Source organism: Alnus glutinosa, chromosome 6 (genome assembly GCF_958979055.1).
Source record: "Alnus glutinosa chromosome 6, dhAlnGlut1.1, whole genome shotgun sequence".
NCBI lineage: Eukaryota > Viridiplantae > Streptophyta > Magnoliopsida > Fagales > Betulaceae > Alnus > Alnus glutinosa.
This window is the reverse complement of record NC_084891.1, coordinates 826,407-848,041: the sequence shown is the minus strand read 5'-3', so window position 1 is coordinate 848,041 and position 21,635 is coordinate 826,407. Positions and strand designations below refer to the sequence as shown.

General features: G+C 38.7%; 4 protein-coding genes across 4 annotated transcripts; 2 read left to right on the top strand and 2 right to left on the bottom strand.

Moving 5' to 3' along the window:
- The first annotated feature begins 8,305 nt into the window (after positions 1-8,305).
- On the top strand, positions 8,306-10,459 carry LOC133870539 (uncharacterized). Its single transcript, XM_062307704.1, has 3 exons — positions 8,306-8,534; positions 9,852-10,059; positions 10,126-10,459. Exons 1-3 carry the CDS (start codon positions 8,306-8,308, stop codon positions 10,457-10,459), a joined length of 771 nt encoding a protein of 256 aa, XP_062163688.1.
- A 546-nt stretch (positions 10,460-11,005) lies between these two features.
- LOC133870853 (UDP-glycosyltransferase 88F4-like) lies at positions 11,006-12,572 on the bottom strand. The gene has a single exon (XM_062308096.1). The coding sequence runs from the start codon at positions 12,570-12,572 to the stop codon at positions 11,118-11,120; it is 1,455 nt and encodes a 484-aa protein (XP_062164080.1). The 3' UTR covers positions 11,006-11,117.
- Positions 12,573-12,717: 145 nt separating this feature from the next.
- Positions 12,718-17,261, top strand: LOC133870852 (pentatricopeptide repeat-containing protein At3g13880-like). Its single transcript, XM_062308095.1, is given in 8 exon segments — positions 12,718-13,205; positions 13,207-14,023; positions 14,025-14,050; positions 14,052-14,255; positions 14,257-14,514; positions 14,945-15,923; positions 16,019-16,282; positions 16,546-17,261. Coding segments are annotated over 6 exon segments (2,361 nt in total). The 5' UTR covers positions 12,718-12,840; the 3' UTR covers positions 15,636-15,923; positions 16,019-16,282; positions 16,546-17,261.
- A 2,040-nt stretch (positions 17,262-19,301) lies between these two features.
- Positions 19,302-21,591, bottom strand: LOC133871764 (uncharacterized). Its single transcript, XM_062309181.1, has 2 exons — positions 20,395-21,591; positions 19,302-19,808 (listed from the first exon to the last, which is right to left on the bottom strand). The coding sequence occupies exons 1-2, from the start codon at positions 21,487-21,489 to the stop codon at positions 19,500-19,502; spliced, it is 1,404 nt and encodes a 467-aa protein (XP_062165165.1). The 5' UTR covers positions 21,490-21,591; the 3' UTR covers positions 19,302-19,499.
- Between the last annotated feature and the right edge of the window lie 44 nt (positions 21,592-21,635).

Sequence of the window (21,635 nt, the reverse complement as noted above, 5' to 3'; positions counted from 1 at the left end):
ATATGTGGATATTCCTCTTCCTCGGTAGCCTCCTCGTCCCCGACCTCTAAAGCTTTGAGTCTCCTGCTGACTTTGACGTGGTTGTTGAGAAATACCACGCCCCCGGCCTCTACCACGACCACGATTGGAGCTGGATTTGCCTTGATCATTTAGAGTCAGTTTTGACTCTAGTGCTTGTTCTAATACAACAGAATTAGCATTTTTCTGCATCCTTTGCTCATGTACTTGTAATGAACCCAACAACTCCTCAATTGTAAGATTCTCCAAGTCCTTAGACTCTTCGATAGCTACAACTACATGCTCAAATTTAGAGGAAATGGATCGAAGTATTTTTTCGACGACTCGGATGTCATCAACCTTCTCATTGTTTCTTTTCAAACCATTCACGATTACCAACAATCGTGAAAAATAATCGGACACCGATTCTCCATCCTTCATGTGAAGAGCCTCGAACTCGCCTCGTAATGTTTGGAGACGGACCCGTCTCACCCGTTCATCTCCTTTGAAGATGGAAGCTAGAATCTCCCATACTTGTTTACTTGTCGTTGCTTCAGCAACTTTCTCGAAGGTAGGCTCGTCCAACCCTTGATAGAGTAAAAACAAGGCATTTTTATCCTTCTTCCTCTGCTCCTTAAGAGCCTTCTTCTCATCAGCTGTGTATTTAGCTTCTTCCTCCTTGGTGGGTTCCGTAAATCCGTCAGTTATGACTTCGCACAGATCTTGAAACCCAAACAAGGCTTTCATTTGGATAGACCACGACCCATAGTTATCTTTTGATAATCTAGGGATTTGTTGCTGGACCACGTTGGAACCCATTTCTAGAATGGACGAAAAATGGGAATTGGCAAAACGTACAGGGCTCTGATACCAATATGAAAGATGAACTAGTTTACTAACTAATTACCTTTCTATCTCTCTTTCACTCTTTCTTACTTTTATTACTAAAAATATATGACTCGGAGAAGAGTAGAGGAAATATTCTTCACTTTTTCTTCTTTTAAAAACATCTTACAAAACCCATATATATAGGCATACAAAAACAAACGACCAAAGCCATCTTCGATTCTTCCTCTTTATTACAATACATTAATAACAATAACTCTTCTAAATTAAGGCTTCGGTTTAAGAAAAACTTAAGACATCAATTTTAATAAACCAAATGCCATTATTCATTAAATGCTCTTAACTTCTTTATTAAACAATTCTCTTACGTTTTTTTGATTTGTTGAACTTTCAACACCACCCTCCCATTCAGCCATAGAGGATTTGTTTTGTCTGGTCATTATGGCCTGGTAAAGTGCAAAAATATTAAGCTGTATATCTTTCTTTGACAATTATCAAATTTTCTGTAACCATTTTCTTGTATTTTCATTTCTGCTTGGCAGTTTTGGATGCTTAGGAAGGATCATTATATATAAAGCAGATTGCAGAATGCTAAATCCTTCAAGTCTTATTTTTGTTGCCTCTTTAAACGTTTATCATTGAATGTTAAGTATATGAGAATAGTGGGTGTTCAATTGGTATATGAATCTCTTATATCTGTTGACTATGTATCAACAGAAAACAACAACAACCCAGTCTACGAATCAATGTCTTCTGATCTGGAAATGCAAAAGTGATTGAATTTCCTTAGGAAAAGTTAGAATTTGGCAAGAAGCGCAGGTTGTGAGTCGTCTGGAGAAACCCAAGAACGTGTCTGGTCACTGGACATATAATTTCTATATTAAGTTACCTATACTTGTAAAGACAATTGTTATCACGTGACATTGATCAAGGTGAATGCATAACATATGCACAAGTTGGATCTAGATCTCTAATAATTTTGCTATCCGGATTGGGGGCTTACCTGCTCGAGCAAGTCTCGGATAGCTCGTCCACTTGTTGGAACAAGTTAGTCCATAGAGACTCTTTCACATTTGCAATTTGAAATGCAAATTTTTGGGGATCCAAACTTCTAAAGAGGCCCAACCTGCAACTGGAGGGTTAGGTTGAGTGGCTTTTTTTGTTTTGGAAAGGAGAAGTACCACACTAACACTTTGTTAGGTAAGAGAAATGATTGTTGTAGAACTCCAACAATTTTTATTTTTTTTTCAAACTAATCATTGGATCTGTTTTCCTATATGTAAGTCTTATGTATGGTGGCGGAGCCAGAAATCTATCTTAGGAGGGGCGAAATTAAAATAATAAAATATAATAATAAATAATTTTTTTTTGTTCTTTTTATATACTATATTTTTATTATAATACAGAAAAATATGGTAATTACAATTCAAAATATATATTATAACATAATATATGTATCACAAAAAATGTAGCTATAAAACTTCATAAATATATGCCAAATTGATATATCAGTTAAATTGATATAACGTACCTGAGAGTGGCAAAAATTCTACTGAAACTTGTCACTTCGCCAGTTGGCCCAATCTCAAAGTATAAAGAAAACTTTATAAAAAAAAAAATTGACAATGTTGTTCTTATCAGAATAATAAATAAAAAAACCATAATAAAAAATAAGAGTCAATAAAATTATTTATATTCACATTGATGTCAAAAGAATAAATAAATAAATTGAATTCAAGAATGGAAGTTTGAACAAAAATAAAAGTTACAATTTATTAAGTAATAAAGATGAAAGTTCTTTTTTTCTTTTTTTTTTTGGATGAATTAATTCTCTATAAACTACCAAAACAAATTTAGAGAATTAATAAACTGATAAGTCTACAAAACAGAAAGGAAAAAATAAAATTATGAAAAGTCAGATAACTCAAAAAAAAAAAAAAAAGCTTCTGATGATTGGTTTTTCTATGCAAGAGTTCTAAAGTTTTTCCAAAATAGAGAGATAAGTGTATTTTTTTTCTTTTTCTTTTTTCACAAAATTGTTTCGTTTGACCTTTCCTCTTCCTAAGCAAGTGAGCATTTAATGATTGTTATTGGTTTTTTTTTTTTTTTTTTGATAGAATTTTCTTTGACAGTTGGTTTTTCCACGTAATTGTAATTTTTTTTTTCTTCTATTATCAGCAGGGGGCAGGCATATCATCAACATTTTTTTCTTCTTCTTTTTAATGTAATTTTTTTTTGGGATAATTATACTTTATCCTCCTGTTTTATCCACAAGGTGACGATTTAGCCTCCAATGTACCAAAATTGTTAAATGACCCTCCCAAACTTGCCAACGTGCAGCAAAATTTACTTTCCGTCCACTCGCCAGTCCGTTTGGATAGAAAGTCGGTCACGTGAGTTGCAGGTGACCATTTAATGCATTTTTCCTTCCAAAAATACCTTTGTCACCAACAGCTTTCATTCCAGCACATGCATTAAAAAATAAATAAATAAATAAATAAAAAACCATTCAACCCGTTCCGATCTCTACTGTCCAGTTGCTCTGACACACTTTAAAACATAGAGAAGACACGCTTTAAAACTACAAATGATAGAGAGAACAAAAAAAGGTAATAGCATCAGTGGCAAACCTTATTCATGGCTTGTGCATCTTGCTACCTTAGTAGCTTATTCAGGCTTTTGACATGTGATAATGGCAAACTTAATCAGGTCATTCTTAAATCCTTTAATCATCAATGGCATTGCCAAAGCACCTTTTATGGTTTTTAGTCCTCATACACTCGTTAGTTAGATGTAGGACATGATTGGACGTCGGAGCAAGGTCGTTTTGATTCAAGCTCGTAGGTCTCGACAGTGGCATTGCCAGAAGGTACGCTATAGGTAGGTTTGGAAGCTCCAAGTATGGCCCCTTCGCTCTCCTCTCCGACGGTTTTTTCTGGGTTGGCTCTAGGAGGGTGTCTTTAGCCGGAGGCTTCGTCGGGGGCTATGGTTGAAGGGCTTCGGATTAGAACAGAGCAAACATTTCTCTAATATTTCATTTTTGGATTCTCAACTCTATATTGACTTCTATGAAGCCACCAGAACATGTGAGCCTCTACACGGCTCAGACATTTTTATGGAAAGGTTAACAACAAAGATGTGACAAAGGAAGTAAAAAGGAGGTGGCTAGAAGATTAATAAAGAGTTATTTACTGGGTTGAACTTCAACATATCCCCATTGCTCGGACCCATCAACGGTTCCTGCAGCATAGGTAGATCGAGTATCCATGCAGCAAGGAGAAACCAAGCAAGAGAGAAAGATAGAGAAAGAAGTAGGGCTTTTCCATGGCAATTAACAAACTCTTTGGTGATCATATGAAATGGTCTACATGAGAATATATATATATACATATATATATATATATATATATATATATATATATATATATATATATATATATATATATATATATATATATATATATATATATATATATATATATATATATATATATGTAGAGAGAGAGAGAGAGAGAGAGAGAGATATATATATATATATATATATATATATGTAGAGAGAGAGAGAGAGAGAGAGAGAGAGAGAGAGAGATTGAGAGAGATCAGACGTATTGCATAAGAAGCATCGCCTATCTGTCTTTGACTGAGAAGAGGCATACAGACAAATGGGAATTAATGTGATAAATCCAACGAATCAGGCTGTGTACGAAACATGCAGACAAATTCAACAGGCAACATACGTAAACTTGTTGGTTTCATAGCTTTGACATTAATCGGTAGAGAAATAGAGAAGTGGGCAAGACTTTGTTGTTACATATTGAGAAACATGAACCAAGCAACGGCTACTAGCCGTTGACGAGAAACCAAGAACTATCGAGCAACGACTACTAGCAGTTGAAGAGAAAATTTGCTGGTGTACTATTACCGTTGGTTGAGCTGTCATGCGATGATGTAGGCGCCTTTCCGATCTCTTGAACTTTTTGAACTTCTGGAGTAGTTCATACTCTCCACGACTTGCTTCACGTTTCCGCCGCATCGCCGACGTGGCCCAAATGCATGCAAATCGCCCGGGCGGTCCTGTTTCTTCACATTTATGCACCGTGCCTTGGAGGGCCGCCGCACTGAACAGGGAAATTCACGTTATTGAGGTAGCAAAAGTCATCTCCTGTGAAGTTATGACACAAAACTTGGATCCATGAAAGCTTAAAACCATAGACCACTTGATCGTAAACGTCTGTACACATACTTGGGTAATATACTGTCGGAAACATTGTACCTTGATAGTTACAGATTGGTGGATCACCTTTCAACCGAAACGGATAGCTTATGTTGTCGATATTGCCGCAGGAAGAAGGAGGACAGTGGCGATCATGACTATCGTTGGCACGGGAAGCTTCGTGGACTAGGATAAGAACAACAATTATGACCAGGAGTCCAACAGTAAGGAGCATTCCTCTTGCTATGGATGGAGAGAAAGAGGGTATAGCTTCCACAATCCACCGCATGCGATCTTAGTTCTGATGTGAAATGGCGACTGGGAGATGCCAGTATTTATAAGAGAGTGAGGGAGTGGGTGAGGGACACGTATGAGATAGTGCGTAAGGAATATTTTGCCATTCTTCACTTTGCATGGCTTCCCAACCCCAACTTCTTACACGTACCTCATGATGCTTCTTAAGGCGCGCAGATGGCTCTCTTCTTCATGAATATTCAGAGAAAGTTGAGAAACAAATAAACACCCATGAACTGCATGTTACCACGAACAAAACTTTTATATATTTGATTCTTTTTCGTGATTTTTAGGTCTATCATCTCACATCTGCTACAAACTGATCTCAATGATCCACATCTCCTCCCATTGATCGAGTGGTTTCAATTGCCTCTATTCCTCTCTTCTCCAACGACAATCACACGAGACCTGTAGAAGAAGAAGCAGAAGCTACTTGGCTTAGCAATCACCCGCAATGGTTGCAATCTTAGCTCGAAAATCTCTTCAGGCTCTTCGCACTCACCAGCTCGTAAGAACTCTCATGCCTGGCCATTTCGTGTTGTTAGCCACGTTGCCCATCCAGTCTGCTTCAGGTCAACTAGTGGTTCTGCGGCTGTCCAGCTGCTCTCCATCTTGTCGGTTACAATTTCGGCCATTCTGGAATCTAGGTCGCTACTAGCTAGCCGAAGAGAGAGAGTGAGAGAGACAAAGAGAGAGTTTGCCAAAGCTTTCATGCAGACATGTATGGGTATAAGAGCTGATGGGGTTGGAGGTATTTTTGGAAGGGAAAATGCATTAAATGGTCACATGCAATGCACGCGACCGACTTTCCGTCCAAACGGACGGGCGAGTGGACGGAAGGTAAATTTTGCCACACGTTGGCAAGTTTGGGAGGGTCATTTAACAATTTTGGTACATTGGGGGCTAAATCGCCATCCCGTGGATAAAATAGGGGGAAAAAGTGTAATTATCCCATTTTTTTTTAAATCTATAAAAAAAAAATTCTCAGACATTTAGAGGGGCCTGCCCGCCCCCCTTTGTCTCCACGACTGCCTACATATCTAATATCCACTAATTGATTTTTTATTTTATTTTTTATTTTTTTTAAAAAATGTTAAAGTTATACAATAGTTGTATAAAATTTGTAAACGTATCATATCTCGTTAGGTTATGTGTAGATATTCCTTTTACATTGTTGTGCAATTTGGCCATAACTTGTCTTGTCATTTTGGTTTGTGTCCATTTTTTTACCTTTCGAAAGGGTTGCTGATGCAACATGACGTAGTGGGATCACAAAAACAACCAATACAAGATTCACAACTATTTCCAAAACCAAGAATTCAGCCAAGGAATTGAGGTAATTAAATAGAAGAAAACTCAACATACGAGTAATGCTTATCAGAAAACTTATAAAATATTCCAAAGTTCTATTCTTAGGTTACCCATGTTGTATTTATAGTAAACAAACTTCTAAACTTAGTAGAATTTGAAATAAGTCCGTTAATAAAAATTATCACAACCAGTTCGAACTGGTAAAAATTTCAGCTCGTTCCAAATTTAGCTAAGCAATGCTACATACATTTATACTTCTTTACACGCATTTTCATACTCCCTTAGGTAGCTTTTAAAACCATCATTGGATTAAAATCCAATTAAGTTTCATTTCAAATTCAATGGTGATTTTAAAAGTCAACTAAGGAGTATAAAAATGGATATGGAGAAGTAGGAGTGTGTAACATTTTATTAGTCTGATTATGTCCTCTCACCATTACAAAAAAGATAGATTTATTCTAAGTTTTGACATTATTATTTTAGAAATATATGGAAAGATACTTCAACATTTTTTGGCTTAATTATTTTGGTAGGAAGAGTTGGTCTAGGAAGGAATAACTATTTTATGGTTTGGTTTATTTATTATTCTTGAAAATAACCATTCCATTAATTTAAATGACTATATCTCGGTTTAAGGAATGATCATTCATTTCAAAAATGAAATGAATAGCTATTCCTCCAAGAATAGAATAGCCCTTAATTTTTTATTTTTATTTTTCCCCCAAAAAACTAGTGCAATTTCCTTTCTTTTTTTTCTTTTTTTTTTTTTTGAAAAAAAATTAATCATACATTAATGGGTGGGTGACCACCCCAACACCGCCCCTTGTGCAATCAAGGGTAGCCATGCCCCTAAGCTTCGATGTAGTTTCGCTCCTGGTTGAGAGTTTTAAAAATGTTATAATTCACATCGTTGAAACATTTGTTAAATTGAACATTTCATCCATTTTTAACTAAAAAATTATTAAAATATCGATTAATATTTCATCCCATTAAAATTTAGTTGGGGTGACCGAATCAATCCGTTTAGCCACTAAGAATTGTTTGGCCACCCTACACAATATGGGACGACAATGGGAGAGCCAAAATTGGAGTTTGGCGGTGGCGGAAAAGCTTAGAGAAAAGCGACGGTGAATAGAAAGGTGAAGCAACCTGTAAAAACAAGATGCAAAATTTTTAGATAACATGACAATTTTTAATCCGTTAACTTTAAATAAACACCCAAATTAAAACTAATGCAACCTGTACAATATCCACTATTCATTTACAATATCTACCCTAAACTCAGATTTTGCATCCTAAAATTACATCTTCGCGCGTGTGTGTATATATATATATATATATATATATTCATGAACATTTGAAAGTTTGGTATATATAATGAACATTTGAAAGTTTGGTACGCACGTCAGCCAACTCCAACCACCATTCGGACAATTTTTTAATTTTTTTTTTTCCTCCGATATATATTATATATATACGATCACTTCCTATGTACGTACGTTGGTCAAACAGGAAGCAAAAAAAATAGGTCCGGTGAAGACGTGGGCACCCCAAGTGGGTGTGCTGAGAAAAGAATCAGTTGGGGGGTTCGTGACTCACTGTGGGTGGAATTCGGTGTTGGAGGCAGTGGTTGCTGGAGTGCCGATGGTGGCTTGGCCGCTCTACGCCGAGCAGCACCTGAACAGGAATGTTTTGGTGAACGATATGAAGATGGCTATTGACTTGGAGCAGAGGGAGGATGATGGATTTGTGAGTGGGGATGAGTTGGAGAGAAGGGTTAGGGAGTTGATGGAGTCGGAACAAGGGAGGGAGCTCAGGGGAAAAAGTTGGAAGATGAGGGAAATGGCTTTGGCTGCTTTGGGAACAGCATCTGGTTCGTCTACCAGAGCCCTTGCCAAGTTGGTTGACTCACTTGGATAGTGTTTGGAAGTAATTGTAAACTGTGATAGAAAGGAAAATGATTTTCTGCATACATCTGTTTGAGAAGAATCATGGAATTTTGCTCATGAATGGCAATGTAATTGAGCGGGATCCGGATAAAATGTTTAGGTGTTCAATTCTTATCAGAAAGTAAGCGGTTTAGACGTTAGTATCAGGTTTTTAAGTACAGTTTGAGTTTCGTTTAATTTGCATACATGTTTGTCTATTTATAGCAATCCAATCCCTCTAAAATCGAACAAGTCCCACTATTCTCATGTACTTTGCATTCAATGATAAATGTTTAAAAAGGCAACAAAAATAAGACTTGAAGCATTTGGCATTCTGCAATCTGCTTTATATTTAAAGATCATTCCTATGTATTCAATGAGTAAGCATCCAAAACTGCCAAGCAGAAACGAAATACAAGAAAATTCTTAAAGGAAATTTGATAATTGTCAAAGAAAGATATATAGCTTAATCTTTTTGCGCTGTACCAGGCCATAAATGAGCTGACGAAACTTTTAACATTCACTCTACGCGGAGAATTAAAACAAATGCTCTATAGCTGAATGGGAGGGTGGAACAAGGCACTAAGCACTCTTCTGCTGTATATTTCCTATCTTTGTATCATTGTATGGAATTTAGCTGAGCTGGACGCAGGAAATGCTCTGCTTCTTCAACAGCAATGTTTACTAAAATAAACATTCAATTTTTTTTTACTATTCTCATTAACAAGTAGATAACATCTGATAATATACTTAATTATAGGTTTCCCGTTTCCTCTTTCAATAATGTGGTCTTCCATGTTATAGAGGAAACTTCTCTTAATAGTTCAGGATGAAGGGCATTCCCAACGCCATTTTCCACTTGAAAGGCACAAGTACCATTTCAGGAGGCTCCATCCGGACATTTTCTGAGATATTACAACCATGCTAAGGAGAGTTCAACAAGCACGTTATGAGAAGATGAAGCTGAGATAGTCTTGACCATGAACATAACTATAGAACCTGTAATCTACGTATGGAAAAGGAGTACTAGATCTTGTAATTACAAGGTGACTAGTTGAGAGAACAGAGGATATTAATGGCAAAATTACCATGGTGAATGGCTGAGACCTCAAATATCAGATAACTAGCTACACATCCTTCTTCTGCTTAATCTTTGGCTATGCATTTGCATTTCCATTGATGCTCTGAGAGTTCCTGCCATATTGGGGATGTTCAAGATGTGAAAAATATGCCTTTCATACTTCTGCATGAAATGGTGATAGGGGATGAAGATTTGGCTATCTGGAATTCCAAAAAAGGGCTGTATTCTTGTGCTGAAACCTGGGATTGTCTAAGGGAGAAAGCTGATGTTAGTTGGTGGAAAGCCGTTTGGTTTTCTGGTGCTATTACCCAACATGCTTTCATACTTTGGATGGTCTTCAAGGATGCTTTGAATACTAAAGAGAGGATGTGTAAATGGGGTTTCAATGGGTGATTGTCTTTACCCTTTCTGCTGGAGTAAAATTGAGAGTAGGGATCATTTTTTTTTGGCTGCAGCTTCAGTTGTAGAATTTGGAGGTCCTTGTTGGCGGATTGTTTGGTGAGTAAACCGCTGGTGGATTGGGATGATGTAGTTCAGTGGTGTGCGTTTCAGTTGAGAGGAGATTCATTGGAAACTAGGCTCTGCAAATTGAGCCTTGGAGCTGTAATTTACCACATCTGGATGACCAGGAATCATTTGATACATGGAAGCACTCCTAGTACAGAGGAGAGCCTTATTTCCAAGATTAGATGTGAAGTGAGATCAAGGATTATGGCTAAGGGAGGCTATACCAGCCCTGCAGAGAATCTTAAGCTTTTGAAGATATGGAATTTGCAGAACATAGTCTGATGTATACTGTGTTGTGTTTAGAACCGTTTTGTTCGGGTTTGCTTTGTTTCTGCAGTAGAGGGACTGCAGTTTGAAAAGGGCTATGTTGGGTTTTTATTTTCTTTGGAAATTTTGTTCTGATGTAGCCCTTGAGGGTAGATTGTTCCAGGCTTTCCTGGTGTGTATTGTTGCTGTGTTTGGTCTATAATAGTTTTCTTCCATAAAAAAATAAAAAAAAAATAAATAAATAAAAAAGCCTTTCTGTTTAATTTTCACTTCACTTAAACATCATGTCCAGTCCAATTGTATTTCACATTTATTCTTTTCCATCTCATACCTCTTACCATCTAGTCATTTGCCTAGAAGATGGGAAACAGCAAAAGAATATTTGGATTTGCAAAATTATGTCAGATAAATTGGTTATTGTCCAATTTCATAATTTCGTTATCTTCTTCCAAACTCATAAAACTTCAAAAGGTAGTTCAATGCAGGGAGGGGTACCTGAAAATGCTTTTGAAGAAGCTTAAAATATCTGCGGTGTTTGTTTGCTGCAAGTGACAACATGGATGCAAATTAAACAAAACTCAAATTGTACTTAAAATTCCATGATTTTTTCTCAAACGGATGTATGCGGAAAATCATTTTCCTTTCCATCACAGTTTACAATTACTTCCAAACGCTATCCAAGTGCCTCAACCAACTTGGCCAGGGCTCTTGAAGACGAACCAGATGCTAATCCCAAAGCAGCCAAAGCAATTTCTCTCATCTTCCAACTTTTTTCCCTAAGCTCTCTTCCCTGTTCCGACTCCATCAACTCCCTAACCCTTCTCTCCAACTCATCACCACTCACAAACCCATCATCCTCCCTCTGCTCCAAGTCAATAGCCATTTTCATGTCATTCACCAAAACGTTCCTGTTCAGGTGCTGCTCCGCATAGAGCGGCCAAGCCACCATCGGCACTCCTGCAACCACCGCCTCCAACACCGAGTTCCACCCACAGTGAGTCACGAAACCCCCAATGGATTCTTTTCTCAGCACACCCACTTGGGGCGCCCACGTCTTCACCACCATACCCCTATCTTTGGTTCTCTCCAGGAACCCTTCTGGCAGCACACCCTCCAAATCGAAATCCGCAGTATAATTCTGAGTCTGCTTGGCTTTCTCATCGCGTAGTGGCTTTTTCAACACCCACAAGAATCTCTGCCCACTCCTTTCCAACCCATGGGCTATCTCTTTCACTTGCGCCACCGAGAACGTTCCTCGGCTGCCAAAGCACAAGAACACAACACTTCTACTCGGTTGGCTGTCAAGCCACGACAAACATTCATCCTCAGGCGCTCTATCACCTTTATTTCTATCATCAGCTGCTGGCTCTTCCGAGTGAGCAATCAGAGGGCCTATTGAATAAACCGGCGGAGTTGGCGAATCAGGAACGCACGCACCATCAGTAATGGCCTTTAAGGCTTTTGGCTCTAGGTCCTCAAACGTGTTAGCTATAATCCCATTTGATTTTGGAAGATGTGAACAGAAGTAGAGCATGTCCCAATAAGCAGGGTCGTCACGGTCGAGTGTCGGTTCAGGCATGTGTGTTGCTTTCAACGGGGATGACATTCCTGGGAAGTGAAATTCAGTTGTGGTGAGGTCCTTGAAGCTCTTGATTGTTTGCTCATGGATCTTGGGGAGGTATAAGAAGGCAGCAAGAGCGTAAGCACCAGAAGTGAAGAAATAATAAACAGGAAGGTTGAGATCTTTGGCTATGGGAAGAGCCGAGCTGCAGAAAAGATCGATGATAAGGGCACGAATGGTGAATGATTTTGAGATTTGTTGGAGTGCATGGGGGGTATTGGCTAAGCTGAGGCGGATAAACTCGAAAGCTACGGCGGCGCGGCTGCGAGTTGGGGCGGTGTCAACGGAAACAGAGGGTAAGCTTTGGAAGGAGATGGAGGGGTTGGATTGAGAGACACGTTGGATGTAGGAGGTGACGCCTGGGCTGTCCCCAACGGAGCCGGTGGCGATGAGGATGGTGATGGAGAATTTGTTAGCGTAGCGGTGGAGTATGAGCTTGCCAAGCTCAACCATGGAGATCATGTGGCCCATGCCTGGAGCTGGAAGCAAGACTATTGTATCTTGCATCTTGTCTATATTTTGGCTACTCAATGAGATCTGGGTTTGTTTTTGGATTTGTCTTTGAACAACGTAGTGAGTGGAAAATTGTCCCGGGTCTTCAGTTTGGAAGAGTTGAGACGGAGAGGAGGGTTTAGATTTGACTTTACTTCATTTTAACGGTCTACATTGTGACACGTACATAATTTAAATATGTTCGTAGAATATTTGTTTGTTTGTTACGTTGCATTATGGCGAGGTTCCGGACGGACAACGAAGCGGTAACCTCTATAGAAACATGTTGCTCAAAGGAGCAAAACCCACAAAGCCCGACTTTGTCTTCCCCACCATTAGATTTCCTTGGCACAGACAACCCATTGGCAAACCCACTACAACATTCTCAGCCATGTCGTATGCAAAACTTTTCTTTAGACTCTGTGACCTATACGAAAAACTGGTCCAGTTATCTGTCAAATCTGGGTCTATTATCTATGGCAAGCTTGCTCGTGTCCACATGATCGAAAGTGCTTTTAAACCATGTCTGTTTTTTCTGAATAATCTTCTTCGTATGTATTGTAAAAGTGGTGATATAAACACAGCTCGTCAGCTGTTCGATAAAATGCCAAAACGCAATGTTATTTCATATAATTCTCTGATTTCTGCTAATGGGAGTATTTAATGAAGCAAGGGTTGCTGGTTTGATACTTGATAAGTTCACCTTTGCAGGTGCTATAAATGTGTGTGGTCAAACTGGGGATCTTGAGTTTGGTAAGCTGATTAATGGGTTAGTTATCGTGGGTGGATTTCGGGCTAAAGTTTTTGTAACCAATTCCCTCATTCATATGTACTCAAAATGTGGTGAGGTTAATAGGGCGAGGCTTTTGTTTGAGAGTTCTGATGACTTGGATGAAGTTTCTTGGAATTCAACGATTGCTGGTTTTGTTAGAATTAGTGCCAATGAGGAAATGTTGAAACTTCTAGGAAAAATGCACCGACTGAAGTTTAATACTTATACACTGGGAAGTGTCCTAAAGGGTTGTTGCACAAATTTTATGGATTCAAAACATCATGGAAAAGCGCTTCATGCCTGCTCAGTCAAACTTGGGCTGGATTCGAATGATGTTGTTGTGACTGCATTACTTGTTATTTATGCAAAGAGTGGTGATTTGGTTGATGCAATCCAAATTTTCAAACTGATGCCCAATCAAAGTGTCGTCATCTATAATGCTATGATCGCTGGATTCCTCCAAGATGATACCATTTATGATGAATATGCAAATGAAACTTTCAATCTTTTCTCTGAGATGCAAAGACAAGGAATGAAGCCTTCAAAGTTTACATTCTCAAGCATGCTCAAAGCTTGTAATGGTGTTGAAGCTTTTGAGTATGGAAAGCAAATTGATGCTCAAATTTGAAAGGGGAACCTTCAGTCAGATGAGTTCATTGGAAGTGCTCTTATTGATTTGTACTTTTTTTTTGGATTCAGTTGAGGATGGAGTCAAATGTCTTATGGACATCCATGATCGCAGGTTATATTCAAAAAGGACATTTTGGAAGTGCATTGACTTTGTTCTGTAAATTGCTCTCTTCTGGAAGGAAACCAGATGAGTTCATAATATCAAGTGTATTGGGCGCTTGTGCTAATTTGGCCACACCGAGATCTGGACAGCAGATTCAGGGATATGCAATAAAAACAGGTATTGGGAATTTTACTGTTACTCAATTCACAAATTTGCACGTATGCAAAGTCTGGAGATATTGATTCTGCTAATCTGACCCTTGAAGAGATGGAGAATCCGGATGTGGTATCCTGGTCCGTGATGATCAGTAGCAATGCGCAACATGTATGTGCAAGAATAGCTTTTAGGCTTTTTGAGTTGATGAAGGATCGTGGAATTGAACCGAACCATATTACATTCCTTGGAGTTCTAACCGCTTGTAGCCATGGGCGGCTTGTTGAAGAAGGATTACGGTAGGTTTATAAAGCCTTTTCACCATTATTAAATATGTAATTTGTTTCCTTTGGTTGGATAGTCATCATGCATCGGAAAAAATTGTTTTCCACGAGTAATTTTTCTGAAACTAGGAGTTGATTGGAAAAGTAATTTTAATAAGATGTGAATTGAATTTAAGTGGTGCATAAGGCTATGTTATATTCAAGAAAGAAGGAAAAAAAAAACTTATGTACTCTTTTTTGTTTAGTAATTATCCAAAGTTGATTTATACTTTAGATAGAATATGGAGTTTATCCTTGAAACTGTGAATTATTTGCTTGTTTTCTATTTTTCTTTTCAAACTACCTAGCTAGGTTTTACAACCTAAAGCAGTATGAAGTTATGAAATTCAAAGATGCTTTTGCACACACTTAGTTGTTGTGGTTTCACTATCTTTGTTCATTGCAGATACTTTGAGAGCATGAAGAAAGATTACGGCATGACAGCTAATGTAAAGCACTGTGCCTGCGTTGTTGATCTCCTGGGTTGTGCTGGGAAGTTAGCTGATGCAGAAAGTTTCATTCTGAACTCTGGTTTTGAGGAAGATCCAGTGATGCGGCAAGCCTTGTTGGGTGCTTGCAGGGTTTACACAGACAGTGTCACAGGCAAATGTGTTGCAGAGAGAGTAATTGAGGATGAACCTCAGGCGTCTGCATCTTATGTGCTTCTTTACAGAATCTACAATGATGCAGGGTTAGAGCTACATGCTACAAAAATTAGGGAATGGATGAAAGTTCGAGGAGTTAAGAAGGAACCTGGTCTAAGTTGGATTGAGGTAGGGAACAAAGTTCAATCTTTTTTGGCAGGTGATCGATCTCACTCAATGAGTCAAGTGATATATGCAAAATTAGAGGAAATGTTGTGTAGGTTAGAGAAAATACATTGTATAGAAGAGAAGCCTATTTCTAGTATCTCTGAACCCAAACTCAAAGTTAGCACAGTGGTGAACTACCACAGTGAAAAGTTAGCTGTGACTTTTGGTATTATCAATCTGCCAGCATCAGCTCCATTGAGGGTGATGAAGAACTTGAGAGTCTGCCGAGATTGCCATACAATGATGAAGCTGTTCTCGAAGCTGGAAAAGAGAAATAATTCTTAGAGATCCAATTCGCTTCCATCGTTTTAGAGAAGGTTCTTGCTCTTGTGGGGATTACTGGTAGTTTCAATTAGAGTAAATTACTTGGGTTAGTGATCCTTGGTTTGATCTGTTCCAGCCACAAATTTAGGGAGGCAGAAGAATCCCTGTGCTACAGATTTGGCTTTGATGAGGTAGACATCTAATTGTGAAGCAGTAAAGGGGTAAGACTTGGGAAATGGAAGCTAAAAAGGACAGCCGAACTCCTAATAATCAACTATTTCAAGAGTCAAACTGATCATAAAGAGTCAGGTATCTACCAAAACCTTAATGATATTGTTCGTTGTCTTGTTAATTAGTATTTTCTCGTTGGTTAATGGGAATTTGAAAAACGACATTTGTTTCAGGAAGAAAGTTTCCAGTTACAGAGGACGGTGCAATGCCTACTATCAGAACATTGATAGTAAAATGAAGAGTCTAAATTCATACTTTCGCAAGAAGTGAACGAATTTGTGGATATCTTTTCTGCAATCTACAAGAATCAGCAAAACGTTGGTCAACTTTTATTTTGGTTTATGGTATTACGTCCATTGATTGACCACTTTCCTTCTGTAATGAGGAATTCTAGTTGGTGAAGCAGTTTATCTTGAAACCATCTTATTTTATGTCAGGTAATATTTAGTTGGTTTTTCTTTTTCTCTTTTTTTTTTTTGTTCAACGAGAAATATTAGAAGGTTATTCATATCTTTGTTGGCCAGGAACTTTCTGCCAGTTCCTTTTTTTTCTTTATTAGTAAGTTACGCATGCACCCAACAGGTCTTGAACTTTCCACTCGTTTTTAGTTTATTCATTTTTTTTCTTGCCTGCAGCTTTTAGTCATCAAGAAATCAGAGTTTTAAGAAACTTATTCCTATCCCCATTTTATGTTGCACAGTGAGCATCTAAAGCCAAATTGTCTCATTCTAGTACCAATCAGAACAAAAAAACAACTGTTCCATTCTAGTGACTTTATGACTAGAAGATTGTCAAAGCCAACCGATGTTGATGCAACACCAAATGGAAGCACTGGGCCAAGCCAAGCGGAATCATTAATCAGTTGGACAGATGAGTTAACTATGAAAGAATTGAAAACACTCTATAGAAGAATTGGAGAATACTCTGCTTGGTTGAAATCCAAGTGCAGAGATTGTGTTTCTATTTATACAGTACAAGTTACACGTTGAGCTCCTTGAGCTAAGAATAAAACAAACTTATGAAACTTAGTGCAAATAATAAACAAACAATTAACTAGATCCTATGCTGATTACATTGGATTAAGTTAGAGAGATGCAGAAAACATGGGGCCTGGAATCCTGGACTGCAGGCTGCAATTGTAGACCGATTAGTAGGCTGCCGTCTTCCAAAGGTGATTTCTGTATATGGCATGCTGTGAGTAGGGTTGCTAGGAGAGTCTACTAGCAACTGAGCTAGGTCCGGATTACACTCCTCTGCATGATGCTCTGCATGGTCCTGATTTTGAAGCTGATTCTGAGGTGGTGATTTTATCTTCTAACAAACTAACCTTATGGAGCTCTTGTAAGTTTTTTCTCCTTTCCTCCATATTTGTTACGTATTCAAGATCAAACTGAAAAACATGTGCTCCTTACGATTGCAAAGTACATACCAATTTAAATTACTCTTTGAAGTAGTTTTAAAGCCAATATCTGGTTTAGCTATGCATGGTCGTAAACATTCGATCGGTTATTCAAAGAGTGAAATATGAAGTAAACCTTTACCATGGTGAAACTCCCCACCACCTCCCAAGACACACCCCAAAATCAGGTAGAAACTTAAAAACATCTTGTATGACGATACAGGATTGTTAGGATACCTTAGCAGTAATTTTTGTTGAATAATCAAAGTGTTGATGTTGGGACAATGGTTTAGGAAGTAAACTATTCTATTTCTGTTGTTTTGATTGCTAAGATACCCTAGCAATTATTTTGAATAATTGAAGTGGTGGATGTTACATATATACATGCTCCATTGCAGAGCAATTAAAAACTCAGTTAATGCAATTAAGGCTGATGTGGGACAACTAAAAATTGAGAAGAAAAGTTGAAGAAAGAGAGAAGAAGCAGATAAGAGAACTAAGATGAAAAAATATTACTCAACAAAAGGAAAAAAGATAAAAGACAAAATATAAAATATGTTCAATATAATGATGAAAGAGCATGAGGCGCATCCATGTTTTGACACTATTTTGTGGGGAGGACTCCCCAACCCAGTGACCACCTCCGCTGGGTGGGGGTGGGTTGCCGGAGAACCCTACCACCACCCGCAGAGGGGATTTTTTCCCCCACCACCACCACCCCTTCTTTCTTTCTTCTTCTTCTTTTTGTTTGTTTGTTTTAGATGACATATTGATGTGGCAAAGATGTATACGTGGCGATCTGATAGGAGGGCAAAGAATTATCCCTGTGGTTTCCACTTCGTCTGTTAAAATAAGGTACCTTTTTTATGGTTGGAGACCGAATCTTTTCATTAAAAATACAATTCATATTGGCCAAGTAAAAGGGAACAGGCTAGGTTTTACATATTAAATGTTGATTATATTGTTATCCATGAAAATGCTGCAATTAACCACAGTATCATATATGCTGGTTTACCCTTCCAATGGGCTGTCTACATACCACTATATATATCTCTAGCTAGGTTACTTTCCAGAAGCGTACCCTAATATACCTTCTTTGTGTTCTTGACCATGGGTAGAAAGAAGGTTAAGCATGATCAAATGATTTCTAATGAATATCTCAGGAGAACCACCTTCAGAAAAAGGTAGGCCGGTCTATTGAAGAAGCTGAGTGAGCTTACAACTTTATGTGGCATTATTTGCATGTGCTATTATATATTTACAGTAGTTGTGATCCTCAGCCGTATGTTTGGCCTTCTCCACAAGAAGCATTTTGAGCACTTGAAATGTTCAATAATTTGCCTAGAAAGAACCGAGGACAAGGTAAATATATGATGGATCAAAAAGTATTTCTTGAAAAAAGTATATCAAAGTTAAATGGGAGATTAGAGACAGAAAAGAAGAGGAACCGAGGGCTAGAGATGGAACTACTTTTGATTGGGTTCTTGGCAGGTAAAAAATCAAGTTGTTCAGAAGATTTAACGGAAATACGTCACATGCATATGGTGGATGAAAAGATTAACTTTATCACCAATAGGATTGAATTCATAAAGGGTATTAAGCCCACCCAACTTATGGCTGACGATGATAATAACAAAAGGAGCATCTAGTGATCATAGAAGATTATTGTATGTATGTGTTGAAAAAGAAATAGATGGTGCAATGTGGGTGATGCGGGTGTGCTGTTTTTGCTGTTTTATTCCAAATGTACGTACGTATTACCTTTCTCCCCTTAGCCAAATAAATGAATTTCGTTTATAATACTCTTAGCAAAGGTGCATATATATGCTTCTGACAAATTGCTGGTTTCAATTTCTCTTCCCCAATTATTGACATGGTAATTTGTAGGGTTGAAAATACAGATGGATATATAATAACCACCCATATCCGCTGTCCACGTAACTTAGCTGTCAACAACAGGTAAACACTAAAAACAATCTGGAGTAGTACATATATGCAATTGCATGGCCTTTTTCTTGTCACGTTAATTGCTGGCCATGTGGATTTTTCCTTACAAAATTTCATTCTTTATTGTAACATTAACACAGAAAATGCAAGAAGGTTTCTCTACTAAAGCTTGCGTTTTACAAAACCAATTAAGAGCACAACTTTACAAGCATCATATATTTAATTATATATACACACACAGCAGCAACATATCATTATCATATACATATACAAGAATATTATAGAAAACAGGCAGCGCGCTCCATTCATTAGCAGGTGATCAAGTGAAGAAGGTGGGCGAGGTAAACAAGATGCCAATTGAGAGCCATCAGGGTCAGTATATTGAGGAAAGAAGAGTAGGAGTTCAGCTTCTTTAGCCTGTCACTCAGTCTACCCATCCGAGACCTGACCACTTCCTGCTCTGCTCGCGCTGCAGGAGCCGTGCTTGTTGTAGTTGAAGCTGTAGCATCAGCAACTGGCGGCTGCGCCTGATCAGAGACCCGGCTGGGCTCATCAGCAGTTAATTCCTCTCTTCCTCTCCCCTCTTCCTTCTCCATCTTCATCCTCTCAAACATCACCTGGAATGTCCAACGAAAAGAAATTGATTTAATCATGGTATATATCACCTACCTAACTAAGTGTGGTGGCGTTTGTCGGATTCGAGTAGGTCAAACTTAACTCGTTTAATTAGTCAGACTTTCAACCATAAACCACTGATACCTATTGGATCCTATGGCTCGATCCAATTTAATTGAATTTCCTAACCAGTGGGTTTCTAGGAAGTGAAAATAGTGAAAGGTAATGTATATTACAATCTTACATCAAACTTTTGCTAACGGGTAAAGTCATCAACAAAAGTTGTAGTCGAGGGGATCAAATGAAAGCTTGGGAATTTGTGGAACATTAGGTCTATTAGGGGCCACCATTTCTGATAGGACCCACGAATTTGACACTGAATTCGTTTAATTAAATAGGTTATATTAATATTGATCTATATAATTTTATAAATATGTGTCGAATTCGAATTGTCACTCGGTAAGTAAAATGAGGGATTCTTGAAGAGTTCATTATTAATTGATCCCTAAAAGTCCAGTGATATAAGAGTGTTATAATAGGACATGTACAGCCAAGCAAGAGAACCATTTGAGCATAAAGCTAAAGTACCTTGGTGGCCCGTGGCTCCAAGTAAAGCGCATTGAGGAAAACCATCAAAAGCGATGCCAAAAGATTACAGCCCTGCAACATTGCAACCGTGCTTGAGAACATCCTTCTCCCATTGCCCAACACCAGCCCCAACAAAGCCATCGCAATGCTACAAGCCATGGCCCTGAAATACACCGGATATATCTTGCTCTGAACAATCCCGAACTGCTGCCGCGGCATCACCGCGGCCAACACATAGCTCGAAATAAACGTAACCCACATGCACATCCCATAAGCCGTGGCGAACCCCAGCAAGTTCACCACACCCATCGCCTCCGCTGATGTCACGTACTTCACAGCATCATGCCCGACCTGTCTCCCGTGCCCAAGTATTCCCCTCTTGACTTTGTCCGAAGCTTCTTTGGCTTTCTTCACCGCCTCCTCTTTAGCCTTCTCCGCTTTATCAGATACATTCATCGCTATAATGTCCTTTTCCTCCTTCACCTTACCCATGGCAGCTTCTACAGACTCTTTAGCGCGTTCTTCAACCTCGTGAGCTTTCTGGGACACCGTTTCTTTGGCTTTACCTAATGCATGGCCTGCAGCCTCTCCCACCTCGTGTGTCCTCTCCTTTGTCTCGCCTATTGTCTCGTGAGCTTTCTGAGACACCGTTTCTTTGGCTTTACCTAATGCATGGCTTGCAGCCTCTCCCACCTCGTGTGCCATCTCCTCCTTCTTCTCGATCGCCTCGTGTGCCGCCTCGGATACCCTCTCCTTAGCCTTACCCATTGCACTTGCTACCCTGTGCTTGCATTTACCAAAGGCATCGCATATGAGCTCCTTAGGAAAAACATGGCTCTCTCTCCCACCGTTTACAGAGGAGGCTTCTTCGATCTTCTTCTCCTTAGCCATGTTGTTGGCATGTTGTTGCTCTTCTGGCGAGATAGAGACTTTGGTAATGGGCTGACCATCTTCATCATACTCAATGACAATCGTTCTATGGACTTCTTTCACTATCACGTCCACTCCATGCTTCTGCTTCTCTGGACTGGGAGACCACACTCCTGCTGCTGCCAGTGAAGTCACAACGAGAGACAAGGCCAAGAGGTTCATCATCTTAATTGTTTCTTTTAATTATTTGGCTTAATTTCTGGGTCATCAATGGAAGGTTTGATATACTTCAGTTGCGACATTCTGGGGTAAGTCTTTAGAGGTTGAGGTTTTCGTGGGGCGGTGTGTAGAATGTAGATATAGATAGGGCA